The sequence below is a fragment of the Athene cunicularia genome, assembly GCF_003259725.1.
Source record: "Athene cunicularia isolate RWA chromosome 4 unlocalized genomic scaffold, athCun1 chr4_part2, whole genome shotgun sequence".
NCBI classification, from domain to species: Eukaryota; Metazoa; Chordata; class Aves; order Strigiformes; family Strigidae; genus Athene; species Athene cunicularia.
The window spans coordinates 19,106,823-19,121,395 of record NW_020799099.1 but is presented as its reverse complement, the minus strand read 5'-3'; the positions used below and the strand labels follow the sequence as shown (position 1 = coordinate 19,121,395).

Below are 14,573 nucleotides of genomic sequence, written 5' to 3'. Positions count from 1 at the left end.
GTGGGTGGGATGTACTGGCAGAGCAAAAATACAGGAGTGCTCAGCTGAGTGTGAAGCCAAGTGATGTGCAGTGAACACAGGTGTAATTTGAGGTGTGAGGACACACTATTTGTGCTTTGACAAAGAGTTTGTCTCTTGGGAAATTACTGGATTTTTCATGGCTTTTGTGGCTTTTTCATAGTGTCCTCATGTGCTAATGGCCAGGTTGTGCTCTGATGGGCCATGTGGACCCTGCTCGTTCACAGGACGCTCCTAAATGGAGGCTCACACAGAGCCGCTGCATGTGGCCCTGAACCCACCCTGCAGTACCTGAGAGTCAGAGAGCCACTGGGCAGGTCTGTCAGAAACACGTGTCCAGAGCTGTGCAGTCACACAGACACATTAATCTTCAGCTAAATGTGGATGGGGATGTGCAGGGAGAGGTACTCCACGACAGCATGAACTGTTTGTTGTTCTCCTGTCAGAAGTCACTTCATTCCTCCATGCAAAGACAGAACTAGATTGCCGCCTCATGTAAGAGATCAGAACTCTTCAGCTGAACTGCAGCTGGAAAGAATGATTTTATGGCCCACCAAAAGTCTTCAGAGCCAACTGCACAGGTAACCCCACAGAAACAAATGATTGAATTTTGGATCTTAATTGCTGTGTAAACTGTATTTATTATACACGCACACGTTTAAGAATCTTCCTCTGTTAAAGTCTAATCTCTTGGTAAACATCCTCAAATCATTAACCCAGCTGGGCTGCTCAAGGACTCTTTCTGCTGATACAAACAAGGCATCATGAGCACACAGTCCCCTTACTTTGCAGGCTCTTCTACCCAGCTACTGTGCGTGCAAGCTCTGATCAATACTTTCAAAAGGTAGGCCAATGCTGACCATGTTTGCCAGGACATAAATAGCCTCTGTTCTGGTTTCTGTGTTATAGATGCAGAAAGCAGACAAATGCTTTATGTTTGATTTCTTGCAAAGTGTTACCAGTCACCTATTTCCTCCCACTTACTCTGTTCACACTTAAAGGTTAAGACATCTCCCCTTTATTTAATGGAAACAAATAACGATACTTGATGCACATTTGTATTTCTTCACATTGTTTCCCAAGCATCACATGCACATGCATAAATTAGCCAAAGATCTAAACCCATACCAATGAAAGAACTAAACCATCCCCAAGAAAGAGGTGCAAAGGTACAAAAACCCCAAACCACAACACAGGTCACCACCACAGCAGATTTATATAAAATGCTTGGAAGGGTTAATAAGGTAAAATATCCAGTGGTGAGACATTATGCAGTACTGAAGTCTATGATTTACTTAAATATCCTTTACTGAAATTATTAATTCAAACACATGGTCACCTTAAATTTTAATCTCTGCAGTAATTTCCTTGCCTGTCAGGTAGCGGAATGCTGAAATCATTCAGGTTGGATACGTAGTTCTGACCTAGAGTTTTACTGTGCTGAGCTGTATGCACAAAGCCATTAATCTTGCAGTGTTATGAAGAAACAGTTTCCTTCAATTTTAAAAGATTGCCTATTAAAAACCATTTTAGAAAATCCAAACCTTTCTCAACAGCTGTGACAGCAGCAAGTCCTGTAATTCATAATTGGCTATTAAAAGAAAACTGCAGCACAATACAGAGGATTTAAAGCAAGAATCAGGAGAAAGAGGTAGGAGGAAAAACAGTGTTTCACTTATAAGCACTGTGCTTAAAGTCTGGGCTTTGTGCTTGATCCTCTAATTCAAGAGTGGTGGTGGTAGACCTTTCAGAAATGTCTTGGTTTGTATTCCATATCAGTTGTATTGGAGGACAATGAAGTTTGCGCTGGTGCTGAGCCATGTGCTGCTTAACTGGGAATCCTAAAACACCAGGACACTGCGAATACTGCAAGGTAAAATGACAAGTTAGTGACTGCAAAAGAGCCTCTGGACTAACATGAGCAAAACACTGCTGTTTTCTCTGACAATCTAGGCCACTGCTGTTAACTAGGGTCTCCCTCCCTGCTCCTGCCCATGCCCCCAGCCCAGCTTCCAGCAAAATGACAGATCAGAGGTGCAAACCTTGCTGCAGATGTAGAGAACAAAACTCATACAAGACTGCAAAGCCTTCACTCAGGAAGCTTGGGGCTCCTGGTAATTAATCACCCAGTATAGCCTGGGAGGTCCTTGGAGGGGGGCTTATCACATCTTTCCAGTGACAAATGGCTCTAAGGGTAACCTCTGAATGGAACAGTTTATTCTGGGCTGAAGCACTGAAGTGTTTCACTTAGCAAAGATGGTCAGCTACACCATGGCTTCTGTCTTCAGGTTGACTGTCAGTATTTTAGCAAAGCTGATAGTGTGTCTGTCCTCACCGCTTTCCCCTGTTTGTTACACTAAAATCTAAAACTTACGTTTACAGCACATCTAAGCTAAGGACAGTCAAAATATGAGGTGCGTGCTGCATAGTCAGAAGCTGAGAACAAACCTCAGGGGCTCAATTCTTCTGTTACGTGCTTCTTATATTTAGAGCAAGGAACACTAAAATAACTGCTAGCAAATGTCAATGAAAATAAAACATGAATGTAACTCTCCAGACTGTGTAACTTAAAAAGAGCTAGAACTTTCCAAAAGGGCAGTCCCCACACATACTAAGATACACAAATACATTTCCTACTTCTGCCAAGGGGAATTTTCAGTTATTCCCATGGTGAATCTTGCCAAATGTCTCTGGCAAACAATATTTCCAGTTTTGACACCTTATGAAAACAGAGTCTGAGCTGTAATCTCACAATATTTGAGGAATGCACGAGAGCTAAATTCTGAGGTTGCAATGTATATATACACTGAGTAATTTCCTTTCTGAAAAGCTCTGAAGTTTAAGGTAAACTGCCCAGTGACTTCAGGACTAGCTGCCCTGGGACTCTGTTCCCTAACTCACAAGAGGAGTTGCGAGTTGCTCTTCCAGTAAACACAGCCTATTGCTTGTTCCTCCTGCTCCTCATCCTAAATAATTTCTTGGAATGCGATGTAGCTAACCCCTGGCACTCTACATCTTGGCATTCCCGGGCTCCCTTGGTTGTGTGTTGTTTTCCAGTGGGTAGTGGGCAGAGACTTCCTCATTTGTGTTGTCTTTTCTCCCTCTGCCACCCAGAGTCTTTGCTCAAACCAGAATCTGAAGGTTCCTCTGTAAGGAAAGACAGGGCTTGCTGCATTTCAACAGCTAAAGCTTTGCTGGCTTTAGTACTACAGCTGCCACCCGTGGACATACACTGGGCAAGACAGAGGGACATAGTGGGTTCCTTCCCCATTCTCTGCTGGGAAGACATACTCTGTGTTACTGTACAGCTCCTTTAGCTTATTTATATAGAACCTTTACAATTAACCAACAATTACCTCTTCCCTGCCCTTAGCAGATCAAATCCCTCATTGATTTTAGTGAAAGGAAGCGTGTGGGTTATTAATGGATCCAGAACAAATTTTTTCTTCATGTAGTCAGCAACCAGTTTAGGGACTGAATCTTTACCCTTCCAGCCTGAAAAAAACACACAGACAATGGATAATGAAACATTAAATGCTTGCGAAAATAGACAGAGCCCATGGCAGCTTAAACTTTCCGATAAACTTTCTCAGTTTTCTCAGAGCTCAGAAAACAGAAAGAACTGGCAGGGACTGACAGCCACTGGCAAGCAGCAGATCTGGGGTCTGACCTATGTGGAAATCAGGTTGTTCTGACCCCCATGTCCTTTAGGGTCTTGACTCTCCATCTTGCACTCTCTCTTTTTTTCCCCACTCTTTCTGTCTTCCCATGCCTTTCATTCTCCTTTTTGCTATTGCTCTTTTTCTCCCCTTTCTGTCTCTCTCCTCTCCCCCCCACCTGCCCTTATTTTTTCCTTATTTGCCTTTCTCTCCTTTTATCTTAACTTTTCTTTATCTCTTTTTCTCTTCTCTATTTTAATCTCTCCTACTTCCTCCCTCTCTTCTTTCTTCATTCTTCTACCTTACTCTCTCCCCTTTTTTTCTCATTTTTTTCTTATTTTCTTTCTCCTCTTTTCCCACCTTTTTCTCTATTTTTTTCTTTTTATGTCTTCCTTTCTTTCTCTGCTGCTTATTCTCTCCCCTTTCTTTCCCCCTCTATCCCTCTCTTTTTCTCTCCATTTGGTCTTAACTAACAGTTCCCATAATTGATTCCCTTTGTGCTTCCTTGTCAGCAAAACAGCGATCAATATTACTTCCAATAGGACAACCTAAGCAATGAATTTAGATATATCCTATTTCATTCAAGATGATCTACAAGCTGCCCAAGCCAGTTAAATCACATCTTTCCAAGTCCTTACCTCCAAAGACAGACCCTTTCCAGTTGCGACCAGTGAAGAGGAGCATGGGGTCAAAAGTGATCTTTTGTGCTGCAGGAGGCACTCCCACAATCACACTGACTCCATAGTTGTACTGGCAACAGGCCAGGGCTGAAACCTGCATTTGAAACACAGGGACACCCCAGAGTCATGCAACATCTTCCGGTAGGGCACAAAAGTTTGAATTCCTCCTCCTCCTCTCAGAACTCAGCTTGCAATTCATTTTTTGTAACTGAAACTACATTGAACAATTTCTGTTGTAGCTGGTCACTCCACTGTATCTGCTGTCATGGGTTAAGTATGTCTTAGCTTTGTTCTCCTTCCCCATTTTGTTTTAGTCATTACTGATAAACCACTGTTGGAAAGCACATAGTGGGCTATGTGAAATTCAGCCACCCTGGTTAGGCCAGGGGACTACACTGAAGTTTCATTTCCTAAGTTTTTGAGCATGCTTCTGTCTCTGCAGCTCAGCGGCAGATAGCTGGACTTAACAGGTCTGAAGTTCGCTTGATACTTTGCCAGTGGCTCTCAGCTCCTCACCCTTGGTGCTCAGTAGGTTAGCAAAGAGAGCGCTAACAAGCTAATGCCTCATTTGACCACATCTTTTGGTTGCATACCATGGTTTCAGTACGGCCGATGGCCTCAAAGGAGTAGTCCACACCTTGGCCGGTCATTTCAATCAACACTTCATGAACAGGCTTCTTGAAATCTTTAGGGTTGATGCAGTCGGTGGCTCCCAGCTCCTTGGCCTTGGCAAATTTGTCACTATTGATGTCAACAGCAATGATGCGGGAAGCTCCAGCTGCCTTGCAGCCCATGACAACAGAGAGGCCAACTCCTCCAAGGCCAAAGATAGCGCAAGTGGAGCCTGGTTCCACCTACAATAACCATATAAACATGTGATACTGTAATAGTCTAGGTAAAGTATAATGCACATTTTTATTATCGACATGTTTTCACTTAAGCCACTTCTTCTAATTTAGAGGTTACCTGCTGAGAAGGAATTTGCACACACATACCTACTAGTGCAGTAGCCAGCCATACTGTTATAATCCCACATGTGACTAAGATAAATTGTCCCTAAAATACATTTCTGAGACCAGGTTTTCATTACATGTCTCATCTTCAGATTTAGAGACACATGTTTTAATGATGCTTTATATTCCAGTGATGTTAAGATCTGTAGTGTCACTCCACTGGAGACAGTGTCAGTTGTAAAAGTCACATTCGTGAACTGCTACAAATTATGAGTTGCATATATAAGCTTCCATGTATTCCTAGACTTAAGTTACTTTAGGTGATGAATCAAATAACCTCTGTTGTAATATTTTATTAGAGGTGATAAAGCTATGAGAGAAAACTTAATAGATAGTAGTAAGTATTTTTACTGGATTTTGAATTGAAGACTTCTTGGTACCTTAGAGACAGAGAAACTGAAGTAGGCAAAGAACTAATATCTTCTTTCCACCCTGAACTCAACAGAGTCTATACCTCCTGGCTGCCATTCTGACAACCTGCTTGCAGGCCACACAGTCCTAAACAGACCACATGAGATACCTGAAACACCCACCATGATACTTACCTTGGCAGTCTGCACAGCAGCCCCATAACCAGTTGAAAATCCACAGCCGATTAGACAAACTTTTTCCAGAGGAGCAGCAGAATCGATTTTGGCTACAGCAGATTCATCCACTACTGTGTATTCAGTGAAGGTACTTGTACCAACAAAATGGTGAATTGGTTTTCCTTTGCAGGTGAATCTACTGGTGCCATCAGGCATTAATCCAACAGCTGAACCAATGCTGTTTGAAAGATCAGAAATAATGGCAAGTGAGATCTGTTGAATGTGATCATTTTTGTATAAATAAACATTGGGTAAGGGTTGTAGGTAATGCAGGAAAACTCACTCATTTTTATTGCACAGATTACCCTTGGTGCTTAAGCAATTGCTGCACTCCCCACACTGTGGAGCAAAGAGTGGAATAACCTTGTCTCCTAGAAAAAGAACAGTAATGACAGAGAATTAAAAAAGGCAAACAAGAAGCATGCAGGTAAAAACATAAAGCAGGTGTATTTAATCCCTAGGCAAATGTGCACTAGGAGTGCAGTGATGGTTTTATTTCCTTCTGCTGCCCTTGGAAGGTAAACCATCTCTCTGTTATAAAGGACATCATTAGGGCAAAGTTATTACAACTAATTTCAATATGCAAAATTCCTGGTGTCTTTCATAGAACTGACTCACTCTGAGCCACATTATAAAACTGTGTTAGCTACTGACATTCCTGAAGTACTCATTCAGCAGTTTATTGCATCTTCTTCTTAAAAGGAAAATACTAATATACAGAAAAAGAAACTGAGATAAAAATTGACATCCACTAGGACAAGTGTCAAAATAACAGGGCTGTACACTGCGCATACAAAGGATGGAAATTAAGCATTAATTTGCCATCTCTCTTGTGTCTCTTCCCTATTTGCAGTCCTGCTACTGTTGCACCGGAGTAAATATAGGTAAAATATTTGTCAGAGAAGCAGTGACACACACAGGCTAAGACCACATTTCTAATTCTCTAGCACAATTATATAACAAAGAAGCACACAGCTTCCCAGTGCAATTTTTTACTGCTATGCATTTTCCACAGCGATGATGTATGGTAAATCCCTAACAATCTAAACAGGTAATCCCTAACACAGATTGATTTGTGATGTGGCAGTTCTAAAATGTGGCTAAACCTTGACATGTTGAAAGTCAAGGGAAATCTTTGATTTCCACTACAAAATGGAAAACGCCTACAGAACATGAAATGCCCCCATTACCCTGACCCTCAGTTAATTTAGAACTGTGTCATGGGCTTAGTAATCATTCTGCTAAAGAAATTTTACGCATCTTGGAGCTTTTTTAAAACTCAAGAACATATGAGAAATGTGATTTTGTGCATGTATGTGTTCAGGCCTGCTGTTTCAGCTCACCTGGAAACACTTGGCAGTCAGAATTAGACCACAGAGTGATTTATGAACCCAGACATCAGAGAAAAAGCAGTTAGAGCTATCACTGAAATTTACAATATACAGATCTGTTTGGAGTTAAAGCAGAAATTGCTAACAAAACTTTTTCGTATCATACATACCAACCTGTGTTAGACAGACTTCATACTTGTTGCCAGTATGAACAAGGACACTGGAAGTACAGAGGTGTTAAAAGTGAACTACTTAGTTATTGTAACAAACTGCCTGGATAAAATTGAGCATTTCTATGCAGATTTTGTTCACTGCATATTTTGTCTTAATAATTTAGCCCTTGTTAGAATTTGTTTGGTCCCATAAACATGGATAGAAATCCCATCTCATCTTGCAGCATTTGGAGGAAAACCAGCATCTTTCACTGACTTCCCTACCTACCAGTTGTGGTTCGAAGGGAGTGCAGCGAGAGGAGCAGCTGATCCCGGTAAGCCTCCTCAGAGCGGTCCAGCCGCAGTGAACAGCGCTGCCTCACCGCCGCTGGTGCTGCAGCCAGCAGAGCCTGCAGCAGGGTGGGCACCCCAGTCGTGCCCTGATACTTTTAAAGTGAAGTAATTGAACACACAGACTTAAGCTCTGGTCTACTGAGGTCAGTGGATTACTTAGCTTTTAGGAGAATTAAAAGAAGGTGCTTTGACATGTTGTCTCGTGCATTGCTTTGCCTTATTCTTGAGAGAGATCAGCTGTATAAACTGTATTTAAAGAACTTGCAGTTAATACCTGATTTCCTATAACTAGCAGAAAAGAATCTATGTTATTAATTCCATGACTGGAAAAGGGCTATGTAGGTGGAAAGCAAGCTGCAGATATTTTTGTGAAATCCAAAAGAAATTGAATAGAAAATATGAGAAGAAATAGAGATTGGGAACACAAAATAAATGCAAACAGCATGTAGTGTCCTTTAAGGTATCCTTGAAAGAACTCAAAGTTGGAATATTTTCCTCTGCAATACAAGTACTCACACATATAATCATCTTTGACTTAAACAGGAGTCTGGAAACTCAGCACAGTGTTTGTGTTCACTGCTGATTCATACCTGGTTTGACTGAAGTTACTCCCTGCCCAACACTCTCCACAACACCAGCTGCTTCATGTCCAAGAATTATTGGGAAAGGCATAACCAGTCCACCAGTTACCACATGGTCATCAGAGCGACAGATCCCTGTGGCCATGATCTGATTTAGAGGAAAGACAAGAATATTTCAGCATTTAACTCTGTCATATGCGGAAGTGAAATTATATTATATATTTGGACAAGTCACTTGCTTCCCTCCAAAATCATCTATACATGCAATAAATCTACAGGTAAAACGCTTTCAGGTTGTGTGATTCATGATTTTAATGGTTTGTATTAGTCTTTAATCTACAAAATAACTGTGCACTACTGAACAATATAGGGAGTCTCACTGATTATCTGGCAGAACCAATGTTCTAGCAATATAATTATATATGAAGAACAGAATAAAATAAATTATTCCTAATATGCATATATAAATACATAGAGTTTTTAATATAGAAATATTATAAAATTATGTAAAAATAAATTAACTCACATATTTATAAACCTTGAAATATCATATGTTTTAAATTCCTTATATTTAGATTATATTACAATATATCATATAATAGATATATTAAATATATATTATACAATCATTATATAGTGATATATTTAAAATATATGTATATGTTATATATACAAAAAATTAGGCTACACATAGTGTTTTAGATCACATTTTGCCCTTTCTTGCAGGTAGCACAGCAGTATTTCTTCTGAAACAAGCAGGTATATCTTTACTTCTATTCTGACAGATGGAGTCATCAAGCCCATGTGAGGGCTCTCCTCACTTGGGTAACACTTGAAAGTTCTCTAAAATTAAAACAGGTGTTGAATTCCACTGAGCAAGTTTCTGAAATGTAACAGATGCTCAATACCCAGTTAAAAAAGGAAGCTTCCAGTCCTACTGAGCTATTTCTTAGCACAAACAGAGAAAAAGATAATTTCTTACTACAGGAGATTCATATTTTTGCCCTGTACTGTAATGTTTTCAGCCTATTAGAAGCACAGGCATCTTAGTAAACAAAAAACCCAGCCTTAAAAAACTTTTTTTTTAAAAAAAGAACCTCATGATCAAATTTAGGACTTGAAGTATGTTCCATAGGAGCTCACTGCATAGTAAATACTCACCTAGTGAATTTTTTTCTGACTGGATCCTACAATTCTATAGAAATAATTCTGATAAACAGAAAGATAGAATGCAAGTCATAATAGTTGTTTTAAATTTTTTTTAGTACCTTTATGCGAACTTCATGTGCTTTTGGAGGGGCAACCTCCACTTCCTCAATAGAAAATGGTTTATTGGCTTCCCACAGTACTGCTGCTTTGCATTTAATAACCTGCAAACAGCAAAGAGAAAGGGAATGGTATTTGCATTTCAAGTCACCACACAAACAGATTCTTATATTTCTGCATATGAAAATCCAGCTCATATTTTGGGGAGGAGAGGGAATACTACAGGAAAAAAGACCCCAACCCCAAACTACAACAAAAAAGCCAACACCAAAGCGCAGTGTAAGTCCATTTTTTTCCCCCACCAAGATCAATTGTCTGACTTAGTTCATATTTCTGTCATACAGAGTTTTCAGCAATAACATGTATAATAGTCTCCTAGGATAACTGGATACTTTATCCATCCTCATTGCTCCTTCTCTGTTTCTAACCTCCTTGGAGGAGTATTTTTGCTGTGTTGGATTACTGGTGTATATTTGTGTCTTCTTGGAGATGGCACACTAAATGGTGCCATGTATCAGGTTGCAATTAAGTCTGTATTGCCTAGAACTGCCTGTGTCGGGAACTGACAAAATTGTTAAAAATGGAATTCAGAGCCTAATACAGGTGTCTTATTTTATTACAGCTCAAGTTCAGCTATGAGGTGATGGCTGAGAGGACATTTATGTAAAATGACATAGTACTATGCAGGGGTAATCTTGAAGAAGCAACAGTCCCTTTAGTGGAAGATTACCCATGCTAAAGTTAACTCCGCTGGGGTTACTCCCAATACCCAAGACATTTTTTTTGTCTGTTAGACTAAAGTTTGTGCATTAGCTCTGCAGGCTTTGTCCAGGTGCTGACTGGCCTCTGGGCTCCTCTGATCATCTGCCACTGAGAAAAAAATGCACTCAGAAGAGAGAGGAGTGTTGTCCACTTCCCATCCCAGGCTCTCAGACAGCAGACTTTCCACCTGCAAGCTCGCTCCTAGTGTATTCAAAGGTTGTGGTCCTCTCTGTCCCCATATTCATTCCTGTTCTTACTTGGTAGTCTGCCCATCTCAAAATGACTCCATGCCCTGGAATATGATTTAGAATATGATCTATAATATAGTCTATTAAGTCCTCAGTCACTCACGTCCTACTGACTGCAAGCATTCAGGTGGCATTATTTTGAGAAGGAAATGGAAACAAATCAAATCCATGATGCAAGAAGTTCAGTACATGTGTAAGTATCCTTATGGGACCCTGGGACTGGGACAGCTTAACACCAGTATGCTGCAGAGTTCTCAGGGGAAAATAAATAAAGCAACTTTTTAGTATCAAAGCTTTTGAAGTAGAAGTAGAAACAATGTCTATCAACAAATTGTCAATTGGTAACAAAGAAAATAATTACTAGGAAATATTAAACATTTGAAATAAAATAGCACACTTTCAGCAGACAGACCCAAAGTGGGAATGAGCACAATGCTTTGAAAAAGACAGACTCAGGAGAAGTTTGCACTAAAGTTAATGTCAAATGCAAGCGTTATTAGTAAAAAATTCATAAGTGAGGCCAAAGATCACATTTTAAAGGGCCACATTTTCTAGGAAACGTAGTTAAAAAAAAAGGCTTATGTATGTATTATTATGCAATTTATAAAATCACAATACTGGTTCACAACTTGAACATGCAAAGCACACATAGTGTTTGTAAGAGCAAAGGTAGCAAGAATTGTGGATTGCCAAAAACAAATAAATCCCTCCCACAATTAGACATTGGTTAACTATGTATTGTTCTGATGGTTAGACATTGGTTAACTATGTATTGGACTGATGGAGTCTCTGTGAACTTTTACCAACTGTAACAGGATCCCACAGATGCACACTACCACCCATTTAATCTATTAAGGTAAGGACTAGTTGGAGTCACGGGGTTTTTCTCTGCTGTGTTCTACCAGCCATACCCGTTACTGCAACAGGGGGAGGGTAGGTGTAGAAACACACCCTTTTACAGAGCATAAGGATTATGCTGCTTGGTCATGTAAACTGCACAGTAACTCACATATTACTCCAAGATAAACACAGTGAAAACAAGGCAGTTTAGTTACATCACAGCACTTCATTTACCATGCTCAGTCCAAGGCTGGGTGGAGGACTGAACTTGGTGAATTTACCAAGTGAGCTACAGTTAATTTTGCACTTGTGGTATCTCAGTTAAATGAGAGCATTTGTTTTTCTCTTGTTTGGTTTTAGAATAGTGAAGACAGCTCACAGTAACAGCAAACAATCCTGGTACTTTCTTAAGGCGCATTCCAGCAATGTATGTGCCTTCAGTAGTTTTCCATCTCTGGGTCCTGTCCATCCACCTCTCTTGCATGTCTCTGAGTGTATGGAGCAGATCATCTTGAGTGCCATCATGCAGCACATACAGGGCAACCAGGTGATGAGGCCCAGTCAGCATGGGTTTATGAAAGGCAGGTCCTGCTTGACAAACCTGATCTCCTCCTATGACAAGGTGACTGGCTTAGTGGATGAGGGAAAGGCTGTGGATGTGGCACTTAAGGACATGGTTTAGTGGTGGACTTGGCAGTGCCAGGTTAACAGTTGGACTCAATGATCTTAAAGGTCTTTTCCAAGGTAAATGATTCTATGATTCTATGTTAGCATCTCTCAGGTAGCACAAGAAGCAACATATACTGTCTTCAGCAGTGGTATTAACCTACATCTCTTGTCACTTACTTTCTAGCAAAGATGTAAATACCCATTTCAGTCCCAGCTCAGTACTGCATTGCATGTGATATTTTTTTTCTTCATTAACATAAGCTCAAGATTTGTTATACACATATTCAAATTTAGTGACTGTCCTACCCTCAGCACAATTACACCCTGAAATTTAACACAATATTAACTATGTCTTTTTTTTTTACAAAACAAATTGATATGAATGATAGAGAAACTAAAAATTGTTTAAACTACTGTAGGATCTCAGAATGGAAACTGATAGAGCTGATAAATACACTGATCTGAACACTTAACATACTGCATCATATTTTAAGCTGTCCAATCAGAGATTAAAAATAGGTTGCTAACCCTGGGAGAAGGTTATTCTGGTGCTGTTACCTTATGCTGCCTTGGTGTTTAAAAAAATTAATAAATTATTGCCTTGAAGAATGCAACAACCATTTCCTAGGAGAGTACAGTAGCCTGCAAGTAAAGGCAGCTCTTCTGTACCAGCTTCCTCCTAAACTCTTATCTGTGCTAGAACCACCCAGACTCATGGTGTCCCTGAAAAGAAACTTCATTTAAAAATGCCTTACTTAGCTGCAGTGAAGAAACTTTTCTAATATAAACTTTTGCTTACTTTGCCTGCTGTGCTCATGTTGACCGGTGTATCTGTTTTGAATCTTGCCACCACTGATTTCTTGCGCCAAGAATTCAGTCAGCTGCAAAGCAGTCGGGTTGCTGACACTACAAGTCCTGACAAACACACTGGAAGCCAATCTTGTGAAGTACTCCAGCAAATACACTGCTCTGACCGTTTAGCCAAGCCTCCCAGCTCAGAGTCCCACCCCTTCATCAGCCAAAGCGCTACAATGAAAATAAACCACCCATCTGCTGAAACCTCACACTTCACAGTGCTTCTGTCTTCCCCATTCCTTTGTCATGCTCTTCCACACCCTTTTCACATTCCATCTATGGTGGCCCTCAACATGTCAGGAAGGAAGCAAAACCCCTGGCTGGAAGCTGTCCCCTCTTCCCACCTCCTTGGGAGGCTGCTCTCCAAACCCACTGCTCTCAGAGGCACTTAGGTGCACAGAGGAAAGGGGAGAGTGGCTACTGAATTCACAGCAGCAGGAATGCTTGGCTGAATTACTTTGGGGACACTCATAAGAGCCCCGCTGATATATTAAAACATGCTGTTGTGCAAGCAGCTTAAGAAACACAGTCTGGCTGCAGACTGTACCTGCTCCCGATTCCTTAGTTTTACAGTCTGTCTACTCATTAATTGTTGGAATGGCTTTCAGTGAACAGTGATCAAGGACAATGTGCCAATCATGCTGACAGGAAACCAAAAATCACTAAGTCAGCAAATGCTGTGAGAGGATGCGTGCTCCTTATCACGTGCAACACCTGCTTGATTTGCAAGTGGCTGCCTGACCCGTGGGTTCCATCAACGCCCACAAGCACAGGCCCCATCACTGCTGATGTGCCCACATACTTACCCTCTCCTTGCACAACGTCCTGGTGCAAGGGATTAGGTGGAGTTCAGCACTGCATGCCTTTGCTGTGGATTTCAAGCCTCATCTACCTTCAAACTATGCTCAACATTCTGAAATCAAGGTTTTTCCTTCAGAAACAAGCACAAAAGAGATAAAATACTGCGCATCACCTGACTAGTAATTACTAAATACAGCACTCTCTCAGGTTTGCCTGTATGACTGTAATTAATTTAAGAAGCAGGTAGATGTATGTAACCTCTGGCAGGTACTTCAGGGACGCTGGGGCGTTCACGTGGCCTCAGAGACGCAATTCCAGCCTGCCGGGACACGAGCTGTGTTTAGCCAGGGCTAGAACAAAGAGCAATAGCCGGAGGCTTCCCATGGAAAAAGGCTAAGAGTCCTGGCTTGGATCTGGGGAATGGCAGGCCTCAGGGTATTCATCCATACAGTCTGCTCTACAGACTTTTGAAACAAAGCCCCTCTCCCCTGTGTCACACCCCACCTGCGGGGAGGGTGGTAGGTGACTCAAGAGTCACAAATTCCCTTCAGTGTGAAGTGAGACAACACTTGAGGCCCGTATGTAAGTGTCTGCTTTAATGGAAACACGTACTCTGTACACATTGGCACTTCCACAACTACATCTATCTAAGCTACACGGCATTATGGGAAATCAAGATCCACCCTGTGTTACATAACAATTTTAACTGTTACTTAGTAGCTTTAAGATTACTTAGAAGAGAAGGGGGGAGAAGGGG

The 14,573-nt window shown here is 41.0% G+C and overlaps 2 protein-coding genes across 3 annotated transcripts in view; both read right to left on the bottom strand.

The window, feature by feature from the left end:
• The window catches only part of LOC113479683 (alcohol dehydrogenase 1-like), a 5,810-nt gene extending 4,329 nt beyond the window's left edge, over positions 1–1,481 (bottom strand). The window contains exons 1-2 of the mRNA XM_026847938.1: positions 1,455–1,481; positions 954–984 (exon numbers count right to left, since the gene is read on the bottom strand). Coding sequence (XP_026703739.1) covers positions 954–984; positions 1,455–1,481 — 58 coding nt within the window. The remainder of the gene's footprint in view (positions 1–953; positions 985–1,454) is intronic.
• The window catches only part of LOC113479748 (alcohol dehydrogenase 1), a 26,418-nt gene continuing 12,497 nt past the window's right edge, over positions 653–14,573 (bottom strand). The window contains exons 3-12 of one of the 2 annotated variants that reach the window (XM_026848020.1): positions 13,822–13,928; positions 12,960–13,075; positions 9,644–9,745; positions 8,385–8,523; positions 6,241–6,328; positions 5,916–6,135; positions 4,951–5,211; positions 4,316–4,451; positions 3,375–3,513; positions 653–1,884 (exon numbers count right to left, since the gene is read on the bottom strand). In XM_026848020.1, coding sequence (XP_026703821.1) covers positions 1,860–1,884; positions 3,375–3,513; positions 4,316–4,451; positions 4,951–5,211; positions 5,916–6,135; positions 6,241–6,328; positions 8,385–8,523; positions 9,644–9,745; positions 12,960–12,977 — 1,128 coding nt within the window. In that variant the 5' untranslated portion in view covers positions 12,978–13,075; positions 13,822–13,928 and the 3' untranslated portion in view covers positions 653–1,859. The remainder of the gene's footprint in view (positions 1,885–3,374; positions 3,514–4,315; positions 4,452–4,950; positions 5,212–5,915; positions 6,136–6,240; positions 6,329–8,384; positions 8,524–9,643; positions 9,746–12,959; positions 13,076–13,821; positions 13,929–14,573) is intronic. The other variant, XM_026848021.1, reaches the window with a different exon arrangement.